This window comes from Thamnophis sirtalis, unplaced genomic scaffold, assembly GCF_051295495.1.
Source record: "Thamnophis sirtalis isolate CommonGarterSnake01/CBP01778 unplaced genomic scaffold, rThaSir2_p1.2 scaffold_4, whole genome shotgun sequence".
NCBI classification, from domain to species: Eukaryota; Metazoa; Chordata; class Lepidosauria; order Squamata; family Natricidae; genus Thamnophis; species Thamnophis sirtalis.
In genome coordinates, this window is record NW_028261384.1 from 133,730,781 (window position 1) to 133,746,546 (window position 15,766).

Below are 15,766 nucleotides of genomic sequence, written 5' to 3' on the forward strand. Positions count from 1 at the left end.
TTTCCTGCAAAGGTTCTGGTTTTAACTTTGGAAGCTATGGCATGTACTGGGTGAGACAGGCTCCAGGAAAAGGACCGGAATGGATTGCAGTTATTTGGTATGATGCCAGCAAGCAAGAGTACGCAGAGTCTGTCAAAGGATGCTTCACTGTGACCAGGGACAATGGCAAAAGTCTTCTTTATCTGCAAATGAACAGCCTCAAGTCAGAGGACACAGCTGTCTATTACTGCACGAGGCACACAGTGAGAGGAAGTGAATCTGAAGCCTATCAAGAACTTCCTCGCCCTCTGAGCACTTCTCCAAATTGATTCAGCCACAGAAGTTTGGATGTGCGCCCTCCAACTGAGAAGCAGCCCATAAATCTGCATCACTTCAAATGGAAACCAAGGTCTGAACTTGGATTAATATTCGTTTCTTTTATTTATTTGTCAAGCAGGTGTAAGATAACAGATCTAAGTATAAACATGATTATGAATACATGAAATGGATACGAATAAATGAGCACATTAGGACATGGGACGGTAGGCACCAATGTTCCCTCTAATTTTTTTTCAGTGTGTGCGGAAAAGTGTAGTATTCGAGCAGCACATTTTCATGCCTGAGCACCTGAATTTTTTTTAGCCATAATTGCCATCAGAGCAGATGTTGGGAGGGGGGCAAGGAGGAAAAGGGTCCCCTCCCTCTCCCTCAGACCCCCAGGAAGGAGGGGAGGGGAGGGGGAGGGAAAGGAAAGAAAATGGGAAACAAGGAAAGGAAAGGAAAAAGGAAAAGAAATAGAAAAGAAGGAAAGGAAAAAGGAAAGGAAATGGGAAAGGAAAGGAGAAAGGAAAGGAAAAGAGAAAGGAAATAGAAAAGAAGGAAAGGAAAAAGGAAAGGAAATGGGAAAGAAGGAAAGGAAAAGAGAAAGGAAAGGAAAAGAAAAGGAAATGGAAAAGAAGGAAAGGAAAAAGGAAAGGAAAGGAGAAAGGAAAGGAAAGGAGAAAAGAAAGGAAAAGAGAAAGGAAAGGAAAGGAAAAGAGAAAGGAAAAAAAGAAAGGAAATGGAAAAGAAGGAAAGGAAAGGGAAAAGAAGGAAAGGAAAAGAAGGAAAGGAAAAAAGAAAGGAAAGGAAAAAGGAAAGGAAAGGAAAGGAGAAAGAAAAGGAAATGGAAAAGAAGGAAATGAAAAGGAAAAGAAGGAAAGGAAAAGAGAAAGGAAAGGAAAAAGGAAAGGAAAGGAGAAAGAAAAGAAAATGGAAAAGAAGGAAAGGCAAAGAGAAAGGAAAGGAAAAAGAAAGGAAGTTAGAAGAAAGACAGAAAGGAAAATGAAAGAATGGAAAGGATTGGTACTGCTCAAAAATCAAGTCTCAAGACCCCGTGGACCCCTTTGGCTCAGGCATTCCAATTCCACGCTGCTTCCCTCTCTCCCCAAAGCGAAGGGATCGCAGAAAAAATGCTGAGTACAGAACGGGGCTTCAGATGAGGCAATGCCTGAGAAACCCCGGATGTGCAGAGAAACGCAGGCTACAACCATCGAATCCCGTTTTCCCAGGAACTGACGAAGCCCCAGAGGACCAATGGGAATTCTCCCTTCTGCAGCGTCATCGATCTCCGGGCAGAGTCTTCCTTGATTTCACCAATCAGAAATCAGAGTTCAGAAGGGAGGGAAGGGGGATATTTTCAGTCACATTTAAAGACATTAAAAAACACTGCGCTGCAGTTTGAAACTTGTGTGCGGTGTTTCTTTGTTACCTGCGCAGCTGCTCACACGCGCAGCTTAGAGGGAACGCTGGTAGGCACTTTGGTGCGCTTATGCACGGCCCTTACAGACCTCTTAGGAATGGGGTGAGGTCAACAGTGGACAGTCTAAGGTTAAAGTTGTGGGGGGTTTGGGGAAGAAACCACAAAGCCAGTAGCACATTCCAGGCATTGACCACTCTGTTGCTGAAGTCGTATTTTCTGCAATCGAGTTTGGAGCGGTTTATGTTAAGCTTGTATCTCTGTGTGCTTGAGGTTGGAGCTGAAGTAGTCATTGACAGGTAGGACATTGTAGCAGATAATTTTATGTACTACGCTCAGATCAGACCAAAGGCGACATAGTTCCAATTTGTCTAAGCCTCAAATTTCAAGCCTGGTGGCATAAGATCTTCTGTCGCGAGCAGAGGAGTGGAGGACTCTTCTTGTGAAATATATTTGGACTTGCTCAACATTGTATTAATGTCCAGCATGCAGTGTGGGTTCCATACAGATGAGCTGTATTCGAGAATTGGTCTAGCAAAGATTTTATATGATCTGGTTAGCACTACAATATTACCAGAGAAGAAGCTACGAAAGATTAGGTTAACAACTCTTAATGCCTTTTTGGGCAATGCTGTTGTAGTGACTTCTGGGGCTTAGATCATTAGAGATCAGTACTCTAAGGTCTTGGACAGAGTTGGGGTCATTTTCGAGGTCATATACACCCATCCTGTATTTTGTTTTCTGGTTGTTGGTTGTTGTTGTTTTTTTGCCAATTTGTAAGACAGAGCGTTTGTTGGTAATATTTGTTGGTAATGTGAAGAGAACCTGATCAGCATTTGTCTGGAGGGTGGGAGGAAATATCTTGGCAACAGAATCAACTGTGCAGTTTTATTTAAACCAAAATAAAGATTTTTATTACCAGTAGAAGTTGAGTTGAATATTTACAATTCTTCTAACATATATTTTTATGTAGTTTGACCCCCTTTCAATCTCTCAGTTATCACAGACACTCCCCTGCTTAACTCTTTTCTACCTGTTATACATTTTTCTTGCCTTCGATGTGTATTTGTATTACTTCCTACCTGTTGTAGGAAATGACGAGACACAAAAGCCAGCTCTTTAGAGAAGGAAAAGTTTATTTGCACAGGTTCAAAGCAAAGAATAAATGGCCTGAACACCGAGTGAAATTCAGGAACTTCCTTATATAGTTTATCACTTCCAGCCCAAGCCATCTGTTAGTTTTGGAAACACCCCTCAAGATCTGCCTTTGAGTTACAGCAATATTATGTCTACAGGATGTCATAATACATGGGTCAGCTAACAGACATGCATAGCTCGTATTTTTGAGGAACTAACAATATTTGTCTACCAAACAAATTAACAGCCAGGCAAGCAGATAGGCTAAAATAGATGCTTTACTTCAGCATATTTCATGTGCAGGCTTCCTTCTAACCCGTGATATTAAAGCTTAATATCATGAAACCCTAGTTTGGTTCAGGCTTGAGGCCTACTTCGGTTCAGCCTGCCACCTTATACCTGTTGTCTGAAAGGTGTTTTTTTTTTTTTTCAAAAGACAGCTGGACTCTTAGTTTTTCCTTGAGGAAGACATTTTGCTTCTCATTCCAAAGCTTCTTTGATCCCAACAGTGTGGAAGGATGGAGGCGGGGGTTGGAAGGATATTATATATCTTTTCAGTTATCTGGTCATTAGCACTCACCCTGAGAACTCTTTAGGCCACTGAGGGGTTGATCTGTGTCCTCAAGGCCACATGAATTAGGATACAGTTGGTTGAGGAATCTTCTTGAATTGCTGAAAGGACTGCATTGTAGATAGGAGATCTACACTCTTCCAAAGATGAAATAAGGTACAGTAGATACAGTGTGAATTACAGCATATAATTGGAATATCTTTAACAAAACCCTCTGGGTAAACATATTATTATTGGTCGCTTTGTACCAGATACTAGCTGTTTTTGTCTGTCTGTCTGTCTGTCTGTCTGTCTGTCTGTCTGTCTATCTATCTATCTATCTATCTATCTATCTATCTATCTATCTATCTATCTATCTATCTATCTATCTATCTATCTATCTATCTATTATGTATTCTGAAACTTTCAAAAGGGCTGACAACAGCTCTGCTGCTCCCTGATTGGCTAGGACGCAGCAGAGGCTGTTGCTAGCCTTCCCTAACAGCTAATCTTCCCTGATTGGCCGAGGTACTGCATCAGCAGTACCCGGCCCCTGATTGGTTAATGTGATTGTTACAATTACTATAAATACTGGGCGCGTTTTGTGAAACCAAGAATCGCTGTTATCTTACTTCTGTAACAATAAAGACCATCTTTCCGGCTATCCATGGCTCCTGCGTATCCATCCACTCAATACTTAAAACTATCTATCTATCTATCTAATCTCTGTCATCTGTGCCATCCGTCTGCCCATCCATCCATCCATCCATCCAATCTATTTACTATCTAATCGCTGTCATCTGTTTGGTCCATCCATCCATCCATCCATCCATCCATCCATCTTTCTATCTTTCTATCTTTCTATCTTTCTATCTTTCTATCTTTCTATCTTTCTATCTTTCTATCTTTCTATCTTTCTATCTTTCTATCTTTCCATCTTTCCATCTTTCCATCTTTCCATCTTTCCATCTTTCCATCTTTCCATCTTTCCATCTTTCTATCTATCCTATTATCTATCTAATCTCTGTCATCTGTGCCATCCATCCATCCATCCCTATCTATCTATCTATCTATCTATCTATCTATCTATCTATCTATCTATCTATCTATCTATCTATCTATCCTATCTATCCTATCTATCTATCTATCTATCTATCTATCTATCTATCTATCTATCTATCTATCTATCTAGTCGTCTGTTTATCTATCTTTTTCAATCAACAAGGGTAATTATTATTAATAGTATTCATATTGTAGTGTTAGTGTTATTATTTCAATTTGCAGGCCTATCCATCTTCAGGAATCATCTCTGGGCAGCTAACAACCAATAGAAACAAAACACAAATTGCAACTAAAAAAAAACAACATAAATGTGAAATGTATAAAACCGCTCAGATAAAAAAAACCCAATGTAATAAACAAAATGACCCCAAATTGTCCAGCTATTTTTACTCTTCCTGTAATATCTTTCATTAACCCTTTGTGATTCAAACATTTCAGAGCCATTGACATGTGGCTTAGAAATTGTGCCTTATGGCTGGGTCAGCATGCAGTTCTTTTTGACGGGGCGAGGGCTCTGCGGTTAAATGTCTATGGAGCTTCTCAAAGATCCAGGTCTTGGTTGTCCCAAATATGCTTTTCCAAAGGCAACTGGAGTTTCTTGGGTTATTTTCCTTGAAATAATTTCACTTCTATATCCTTCTTGGATGCTTCTTGGAAGCAAATATTTCTCAAGTTAAAAATCAAGTTGCCATTTGGAAAACAGTTTTGGGACATAATGATAAAGCATTCCTCTCTTGACTGTGCATCTTTCCCTTTCTCTTTGTGTTTTTGTGTTTCTCTAATGTCCGGTGGAAATCATGTTTTCAATGTGGGTACAAAGAAATTTATAGGTGGATGCCCTGGGGAGCTCTTTTATCGGAAGCGATATGTAAATCAGGGCCCAATTTCAACTTTAAAGCAGCCAACTGGTTTCCTGTAACACAAAGTTTGAGCATTTCCCTGAATTCTTTACAGTTGATTCCCCTCGGTTCCAGAACGAATCTGTGGCCAAAGTTGGTCTTCTTACTAGCAGCCCTTCAAGGTAATGCTTCTCCCTTTAGTATTTTCTTCACTTTGCTCTTCTTGTATGCAGAGATGTCACTGAAACTCCCTTCTTTCTAGGTGTCCAGTCACAGGGGCAGTTGGTGGCTTCTGGAGGGGATGTGAGAAGGCCTGGAGAGTCCCTCCATCTCTCCTGCCAAGCCTCTGGATTCACCTTCAGCAGCTACTACATGGAATGGGTGAGGCAGGCTCCAGGGGAAGGACTGGAATGGTTTGCAAGGATAGGAACATCCTCATCTCCAATTCTCTACTCGTATAAAGTGAAAGGACGTTTCACCATCTCCAGAGATGATTCCCTCAGCCAGCTGCATTTGCAAATGGACAATCTAAAATCAGAGGACACGGCAGTTTATTACTGCATAACACACAGTGAGAGGAAGTGAATCTGATGCCAAGCAAAAACCTTCTCATCAGAGCAGCTGTAGAAATTTATGAGTTTATGACAGAATTTGTGTAACTGGAACAGCCAATAAATCCCCTTGGAAGCTCAAGACTGATCTTGGCTTAAGTATTGGTTAGCAGCTTGGTAGGGAGAAAAAATGTTCAGTAGATGAAACTGGGTACATTTTTATAAAGTTAAAATGTATTTCATGCACAAATATGGATCATCCTTGATAAATTTTGCAGTTCTTTGATTCTCAGCATTGAGAATGTTCCTCAGTATAATTCCATTGTATATAGTGCTCTTTTTTTCAATTTCTTCTACATTAAATATATATTCAATCCCCTTAATCCTGAAGCTCTGGCTCAGCCAAGGGAGGGTAACAGTGGTCATTGCTGGCCCTTCTCCCATCGGTTCTCTGAGACTGAATTTTTTGGACTGTTTTCCTGCCATGGTAGCTGATGCTACAACTTCACACCATACAGAATAGGTGTTTTGGCTTAGCCTACCTCCCGCTAACAGTTGGGAGTGACAACAATTAGAATCTCTCAATCACCTTGATGGGCCTCAAACCTCTTTCTGAGAGTCACCTGGAGATTTCTCTATGGTCACCAGAATACTGCTAATAGGTGTGGAGCCTTCTTCGGACTGCTGAAAGGACTCTATTGTAAACAGGTGATAGGTGGTGTCATATCCATCCCTCTCTGTTGAGAAAGAGTGGCTCAGTTGTAGGAAGTTAGCAGCCAACTCTCTCCTAGAAAAATGGAATATCCTGGGAAATGTTGAAAATTATATTATATTTCCCTGGATAAGAAATGGAGAAACCTGTTTTTAGGCAGAAAACAGACTCACTCTTACTAGCCCTTTTAATGGGCCATTTTTTTTAAAAAAAGGTCTGAGCTAGTCTACTCTACATAACAAAGATAGGATTAGCCTCCTACAGAAATGCACCACATGGCATCTGGGGACGCAAACAAGCTTGGGACTCAAAAAGACACACAACCAACAAAGTTAGCTAAGATACCCCACCCCTGGGAGTATGGCAACCAATCAGAATACATTTCCTACACAGGAACAGGAAACAGAGGTGGGGCTGAACAGTGAGTATAAAAAAACCCAGGAACTCTCAGCAAGTTCTCTCCTTTCTTCTTCACCCAACATCTGGGAGCATGTGATCACCTGTTCTGTTCAGGAGTTCAAGCCCTGTCATCCTGTCCACCATTAAAACCATCTTTCCAAGCAGCCTTCATGTTTCCAGTGTCTTTTTCCCCACTTGGAACTGAACCCAGAAGGACATTTCTTCCAACACAGTCTTCATGGAGATGGCTTATTTGACTCCCCTTTCAAACTAGTGGTCCTCCTCTCTGTCCAGAATTTGGATTTTGCTGTCTTTAAAAGAAGGTCCCCTTTGTCTCCTGGAGACCCTTCATTTGTCCTCTGCTTCTCATCCCCTCCAGAAATAGGATAATTTCCTTGAATCATAGCTGACTTCCTTCTCATCACTTACAGGGGGAAGCATTGTCACACTTAATTGTGTTGGCCAGGCAGGGAGAAATAAGGCAAAGAAATAAACCAGTGTGTAGAAATACAGCCTCATTTCCAAACCTGATTATTACTTTTCGGACTTATTTAAATATTCCCACAAAAGATTTCAAAAGGTCTATAATTTCCATCATGAACCCACATTTGTATTTAAAACATATCATTTCTTTCAGTTCAAAAGTTTTATTTCTTTTAAAACAAACGTTTCATCATTCCTCAATCAGTAAGACATCGAAATACAATTTTTTGTGTGTCAAAATAATTCTAGTTTACCACCAAATTCTTGTCTAGCCTAATGTATACCCCTCCCTCCCTCCCCCCTCCCCCCAACCCCCCTCCTCCTTCTCCCCCCCCCCCCCGACTTCCCAGAACCCGTACACGGTATGGATTTTTAACAAACACAGTCTAAAATCTATTGAGAAAAAAGAAATAAAGAAATTAATGACATTCTACATTGACCTTAGCTTCTTCTTAGTGAACTAACTTTAAACAATTTAAATCATTTCTGATCTTAAGCATAGGCTAACTGGAATTTCTTGGTCCCGTATTTATTTTGTATATAGTCAATCCATTTTTTCCAGTCTCGTTTATATCTCTCGTTTGAGTGATCTTTAAGATATGCCGATATTTTAGCCATCTCGGCTAAGTTTGTAACTTTCAATGTCCATTCTTGAGTTGTAGGCAAGTCTTCCTTCTTCCAGTATTGCGCCACCAACAGTCTTGCTGCCGTTATTAGGTGCAGAATCAAGTTAGTCTCTACCACTGTAAAGTCAGTACATATACCTAGTATATACCTAGTAAGTCAGTTATTCTTAAACTCAGTTATTCTTACTAGGTAAAACATATCATTTCTGACCCCCCCGACCTGTACACAGGCTTGGCTGTTTGCCACTGTTCAATTACTGAGATAACGAATCCTTTGGCTGAGGGCCCAGGCAACTCACATTCAATAGAGTATCTCTGCAGCAACCCAGATAGTTCAAACGAAGCAACGCAGATAGTCCAAACGAACAGACACGACGAGAATACACAGATAGATTTTCTTAACTGCTAATTTGAACGGATGTTTCCTGCAAATGTCCCCTCCCAACGCCTCACCTATAATCTCTCTTGGGAGGGGCCAATCAACAACCACCTGTGCTTAATCATCTTCTCTGAGTCTACCTACGGAGTTGCTGCTTCCGTTTCTCAGCCCTTCTCAATCTAGCATCAGGGACAAACTGCCTTTGATCCTCCCCACTGCTCCATGCCTCGGGCACCTCCTTGTGGCCAACCAGCCACTCTGGTCCCTGCTCTGAGTCTGAACCCTGCCCAGGGTCTTCAACATCGTCCAGGGCAGACTCATATGGTTCCTCGCTATCCGAGTCCATCAGGAGCTCAACCGGATCCTGCTGGGCCACAACAGGTAGGTAGGTAGGTAGGTAGGTAGGTAGGTAGGTAGGTAGGTAGGTAGGTAGGTAAGTAAGTAAATAAATAAATAAGTAAATAAGTGAATAAGTGAATAAGTGAATAAGTAAATAAGTAAATAAGTAAATAAGTAAATAAGTAAATAAGTAAATAAGGAAGGAAGGAAGGAAGGAAGGAAGGAAGGAAGGAAGGAAGGAAGGAAGGAAGGAGAAGAAGTGCAGAAAGAGAAACTGAAAATAAATAGCAGTTGCGTAACACACTTCCTAACTCTAACGTTTTTTCTAACATTTAGTATTTAATGTATTTCTCTAAACATATCTTTGTATAAATGTATTCCATTTATTATAAATATATTTGAGAAGTGGGGGAACTATTAAAGTAATTGCTTTACTGATTTGAAAGTAAACCAGTTCTTTCTCTTATCTACTTATAAGAAAACAAAAAGTATGAAAACTGTCCTCAGATTAATAAGGGTTGGAACGTCATATTAAAATCACACATATAATGTCTGTAGAAAGAAACCTTAGAAAGTGAATGCCCTGAGAGTTTCTTTTTAACTCAAGCAATATGTAAATCCGGGTACAATTTGCCCTTTAAAAGACCCACAAGATTTCCTTTTTCAGGCTACACAAAATTTAAGCCCTTCCCTGAATCCTTTTCTATCAATTCTCCTTCCGTTCATCAGAGGAAGCAAAAATGGCTCTGTGGCAAAGCCTGTTGTTCTTACTCGCTCTCCTCAGAGGTAATATTTTCACTCCCTGTACGGCTTATTCCGTTTTAATTCTTTTATATAGGATGGCTCACCGAAACTCCTCTCGTTTTAGGTGTCCAATCTCAAGTCCAGTTGGTGGAGTCTGGAGGGGATGTGAGAAGACCTGGGGAGTCCCTCCGTCTCTCCTGCCAAGCCTCTGGGTTCACCTTCAGCAACGCTTACATGACATGGGTGAGACAGGCTCCAGGGAAAGGACTTGAATGGGTGGACAGGATATTTCCAAGATCATCTCACATTTACTACTCTGACAAAGTCAAGGGACGCTTCACAATCTCCAGGGACGATGCCAAAAGCCAGCTGTATCTGCAAATGAACAGCCTCAAACCAGAGGACACAGCTGTCTATTACTGTGTGAGAGACACAGTGAGAGGAAGTGAATCTGAAGCCTGTCAGGAACTTTCTCTGCCTCTGAGCAGTTCTCTGAAATGATTCACACAATTCTGTATTTGTATTTTATTTGTCTTCTATTTGAATTGTGTTGCTGCCTTCTTTTACTGTTTTGAAATTCCATCCCTTTTGACTCTCTGATCAGTCCCACAACTTCCAAACTGCAAAGCTAGATTTTTATTTAATCAAAACTAATCTTGCCCACTTTTCCAATAATTAAAAATACTTTTATCACTTATCATGACAGCGCCTCTAATCAATTTGTGGTTTTGTGTGTCTGTAGAATATATTAAAAAATATTATGTGATACATACACATTGTGCTGATAAATTGTGCTGATAAATGTGACACTATATATCTATATCTATATCTATATCTATATCTATATCTATATCTATATCTATATCTATATCTATATCTATATCTATATCTATATCTATATCTATATCTATATCTATATCTATATCTATATCTATATCTATATCTATATCTATATCTATATATCTATCTATATATCTATCTATATATCTATCTATATATCTATCTATATTGTTATTAGTTCTGTCAATATGGCTGTTCATCTTGGCAAATCAACTCTGGGCAAATAACAACTGATAAAAACACCACACAAAATATCATCTAAAACAAAAATGATCTATGTCTGCATTCAGACCTTTTCTTGCTTCTTCAAAAGTTCATATTAAGGGGGGGGAGTATAAAATCTTTCCTGAATTTAGATGTGTGGCTGTTTTCATATTTTCTATCCTTCCTTCCTTCCTTCCTTCCTTACTTTCTTTTTTTTCTTTCTTTCTTTCTTTCTTTCTTTCTTTCTTCTATCTATCCACTATTTAGTGGTATCTATCTATCTATCTATCTATCTATCTATCTATCTATCTATCTATCTATCTATCTATCTCTATCTATCTATCTATCTATCTATCTATCTATCTCTATCTATCTATCTATCTATCTATCTATCTATCTATCTATCTATCTATCTATCTATCTATCTATCTATCTATCTATCTATCTATCACCTATCACCTTAAACATTTGTGTGCAATTCACATGTGGCTTTGAAATTGTGCCTTATGGCTTAGTCAGCATTCTCTTATTCTTGTTTCTTAAAAAAAAAAAACATGATCAAGAAAAAAAAAATGTTTGGTCTCCAACACAGCAATTGAAGTTTGTTTCCTTTCCCTTATCTTTAAATTATTTCCTAAACTGTTCATAAGTAACCAATTTACTTACTATAAACCGGCTTTTTCCCCCTAAAAAGGATAGAGGGATAAAAGTGCTAAATCCAGTGCAAACATCTGGCATACTGTGTAAAGAACCAAAATGATAAACTATCTATGGAGATTCTCAATCATCAAGGTCATGGTTGTCCGGTAGGTGCTTTTCAAAAGACAACTGGACTCTCTTGGATTATTTTCCTTGAAAATGTTTCTCTTCTCATCCTTCATGGAAGCTTCTTGGAAGCAAAAAGTCCTTAAGGGAAAAATCAAGAAAGTCCAAGAAATCCTTTACAAAAGCAATTTTGGGACAGAACGATAAAGCATTCCTCTCTTGCCTTGATTGTGCTAGTATGTATGTGTGCCTACATTTCTGTATTGTGACATGAAAATCATGTTTGCAATGTATCTGCAAAGAAATTTGTAAGTGAATGCCACGAGGGCCTCTTTTATCTGAAGCACTATGTAAATGAGGGCACAATTTCCCCTTTAAAGCAGCCAACTGGTATCCCTTAACACAAAGTTTGAGCACTTTCCTGGATCCTTTGCTCTTGATTCACCTCCGTTCATTAGAGGGAGCAAGAATGGCTCTGTGGCCAAAGTTGATTTTCTTACTAGCAGCCCTTCAAGGTAATGTTTCCCCCGGTAGTATTTCCTCCAGTTTGCTCTTCTTGTATACAGAGATGACACTGAAACACCCTTCTTTCTAGGTGTCCAGTCACAAGCCCAGATGGTGGAGTCTGGAGGGGATGTGAGGAGACCTGGAGAGTCCATCCATCTCTCCTGCCAAGCCTCTGCATTCACCTTCACTGACAACTACATGCACTGGGTGAGACAGGCCCCAGGGAAAGGACTGGAATGGGTGGCAACGATTTACACATTATACATAAACTCTGGTTCTATCACTTACTACTCTGACAAAGTGAAGGGACGCTTCACCATTTCCAAGGACGATGCCAAAACCCAGCTGTATCTGCAAATGAACAACCTGAAAGAAGAGGACACAGCTGTCTATTACTGTGCGAAATACACAGTGAGAGGAAGTGAATCTGAAGCCTGTCAAAAACTTTATCTGCCTCTGAGTAGCTCTCCAAAATGATTCACCCAGGATTTTGTGTTCTATTCATGTTCTATTTGAATTGTGTTGCTGCCTTCTTTTACTGTTTTGAAATTCCATCCCTTTTGACTCTCTGATCAGTCCCACAACTTCCAAACTGCAAAGCTAGATTTTTTATTTAGTCAAAACTAACCCTGCCCACTTTTCCAATAATTAAAATTTTTATCACTTATCATGACAGCACCTCTAATCAATTTGTGGTTCTGTGTCTTAGAATATATTTAAAAAAATTATGTGAGTAGAAAAATCTCTTTTATCCAAAGATATTTGAAAATTAAGGAGAAATAGACAATCATTTTTCACTTGATCTATATCTGCCAGCTTCCCTGCAATCAATCATTCCGTCCGTCCGTCCGTCCATTCATCCATCCATCCATCCATCCATCCATCCATCCATCCATCCATCCATCCATCCATCCATCTATCTATCTATCTATCTATCTATCTATCTATCTATTGATAGATTTATATCTGCCAGCCTGCCTGCAATCAATCAATCAATCAATCAATCAATCAATCAATCAATCAACAATCAATCTGTCCATCTGTCTGTCCGTCCATCCATCCATCCATCCATCCATCCATCCATCCATCCATCCATCCATCCATCCATCCATCCATCCATCTATCTATCTATCTATCTATCTATCTATCTATCTATCTATCTATAGATTTATCCATCTATCAATCTGTAAACAACTAATAGAAACACCACACAAAATAGCAACTAAAAAAACAACAACCAATATGTGAAATGCATAAAACTGCTCAGATTAAACCAACGTAATAGAATTCCACAGTGTCCAGCTATTTCTACTCTGCCTGCAATATCTTTTTTCATCAACACTTGGTGACTTGAATATTTGTGTGCAATTCATAGGGGGCTTAGAAATGGTGCCTTATGGCTTAGTCAGCATTCTGTTCTTTCAGGTTTGTTAAAAAAGAAAACATGATCAAGAGAAATGGTCTTCAACACAGCTATTGAAGTTTTTATTCATCCAAGAAGCTTCTTGGAAGTGAAAAGTTCTCAAGGCAAAAATCAAGTTGCCATTTGAAAAGCAGTTTTGGGACATAATGATAAAGCATTCCTCTCTCGACTTGCATGCAATAGTGTGTATGTGTGTTTTTCTAATGTGCCGTGAAAATCATGTTTGGAATGTGTGTACAAACAAATTTATAGGTGAATGCCCTGAAGAGCTCTTTTATCTGAAATAATATGTAAATCAGGGCACAATTTCCCTTTTAAAGCAGCCAGGTGGTTTCCCATAACACAAAGTTTGAGCATTTTCCTGAATCTTTTGCTGTTGATTCCCTTCCATTCATTAGAGGGAGCAAGAATGACTCTGTGGCCAAAGTTGGTCTTCTTACTAGCAGCCCTTCCATGTAATGCTTCTCCCTTTAGTATTTTCTTCAGTTTGTTCTTCTTGTATACAGAGATGTCACTGAAACTCCCTTCTTTCTAGGTGTCCAGTCACAGGGGCAGTTGGTGGAGTCCGGAGGGGATGTGAGAAGTCCTGGGGAGTCCCTCCGTCTCTCCTGCCAAGCCTCTGGATTCACCTTCAGCAGCTACTGGATGCACTGGGTGAGACAGGCCCCAGGGAAAGGACTGAAATGGGTAGCCTACATGTATCCAACCTCATCTACCATTTACTATTCAGACAAAGTCAAGGGACGCTTCACCGTCTCCAGGGACGATGCCAAAAGCCAGCTGCATCTCCAAATGAACAGCCTCAAACCGGAGGACATAGCAATCTATTACTGTTTTGGGGACACAGTGAGAGGAAGTGAATCTGAAGCTAAACAAAAACCTTCAGAGCAGCTCTTCAACTTCTTTCAGTCCCAGATCCCGGATTGGCTTCTACCATACTGGTAGTATGGTAGAAGACAATGGACATTGGGGGAAATGGCTTCACAATTCCAGTTTTACTTTCTCTGTTTGTAAAGGGATCTGATTTCTGAGAAAAACAAAACAAAAAATGGAATTTTCTCCTTTGCTATGATGACAGAAATCTGAAAATGAAACTTTAGGATGATCTTTCTAAATATCCAAACTGCCATTCTCTTATTGAGGAAACATCTGGACCTAAAGAATCTCCTCAGAGAATTAGAAAAAAAAATGTGTCCCCTCCTCTCTCTGGGCACCAGGGGGCAATGTTGACACACGAAGCCCCATGTCTTATGGGTGAGGGAATAAATCAATTATAAATGGATATTGTCTTATTTTTGAAGTATGACAGTTGTTATTTCTGTATTTGTTCCCTCAAAAGCACTAAAAAAAGTCCGCCATTCAGTGAAAGAGAGAAGTTTTATTTTAAAAAAGGATGGGGATCGTTTCTGATTTGGTGATCAGAGAAACTGCCCAGGTAGTTGAAATCTTTGAATGAAATGAAATGAAATGAGATGAAAAGAAGATAGATGGATGGATGGATGGATGGATGGATGGATGGATGGATGGATGGATGGATGGATGGATGTTTTGTCAGTTCATTGTGAATGTGCAAAGAAGAACTTTAAAAATGGACATTAGATATGTACACTAATCCAGAAGATTTTGAGGGTAAAGCTACAATTGAAAGTATAAATTTTTGTCTTTGAACTAATATTTTAGCAGAAAAAAACCCTCATCAAACCTTTCATATATATATATATATATATATATATATATATATATATATATATATATATATATATATATATATATATATATATATATATATATATATATATATATATATATATATATATATATATATATATATATATATATATATATATATATATATATATATATATATATATATATATATATATATATATATATATATATATATATATATATATATATATATATATATATATATATATATATATATGATAACTGCTGGAAAACTAATATATCTCAACAATGGAAAGACATCACACCACCAACAATGGAGTGGCAGAAGGTGAAGGTAATGGAATCTGCAGAAAAGGCTAAATTAAAATCATTGGTTGTTTATAAACTTTGCAGGAAACAGAAAAAAAATGTGCAGTCATGATTTGTCATTTTCATGCTTAGCAAAAAAAACCTGGTAATCAAAAAACAAGATCTTTTTTGTAATCAGAATTAATATCTTAAATGTACACATATTTGCTGTAAAAGAATGTTAAAACATTTTTTTCTGTTTCTTTTCAGTCTCATTCTTTATTTTAACTTCCTTCTTTCCTCCCTCCTTTCCTTCCTTCCTTCCCTCCCTCCCTCCCTTTCTTTTAGTTTAATATACATACATACATACATACATACATACATACATATATATATATACATACATACATACACACACACAGACACACAGACACACAGACACACAGACGCAGACGCAGACGCAGACGCAGACGCAGACGCAGACGCAGACGCAGACACAGACAGACAGACAC

The 15,766-nt window shown here is 38.8% G+C and overlaps 1 protein-coding gene across 1 annotated transcript; it reads left to right on the forward strand.

Moving 5' to 3' along the window:
• Positions 1 to 5,287: 5,287 nt before the first annotated feature.
• LOC148046728 (uncharacterized) lies at positions 5,288 to 14,251 on the forward strand. The gene is made up of 4 exons (XM_087712192.1): positions 5,288 to 5,487; positions 5,568 to 5,876; positions 11,943 to 12,061; positions 13,764 to 14,251. The coding sequence occupies exons 1-4, from the start codon at positions 5,301 to 5,303 to the stop codon at positions 14,220 to 14,222; spliced, it is 1,074 nt and encodes a 357-aa protein (XP_087568318.1). The 5' UTR covers positions 5,288 to 5,300; the 3' UTR covers positions 14,223 to 14,251.
• The last annotated feature ends 1,515 nt before the right edge of the window (positions 14,252 to 15,766 follow it).

Excerpts from the sequence above, each read along its gene's own strand:
- LOC148046728 (XM_087712192.1), top strand. The coding sequence starts at position 5,301 with ATGCCCTGGGGAGCTCTTTTATCGGAAGCGATATGTAAATCAGGGCCC. Across the intron at positions 5,488-5,567 it reads CTTACTAGCAGCCCTTCAAG|GTGTCCAGTCACAGGGGCAG; the intron begins GTAATGCTTCTC and ends CCTTCTTTCTAG. Across the intron at positions 12,062-13,763 it reads CTGACAACTACATGCACTGG|TTTGTTCTTCTTGTATACAG; the intron begins GTGAGACAGGCC and ends TATTTTCTTCAG.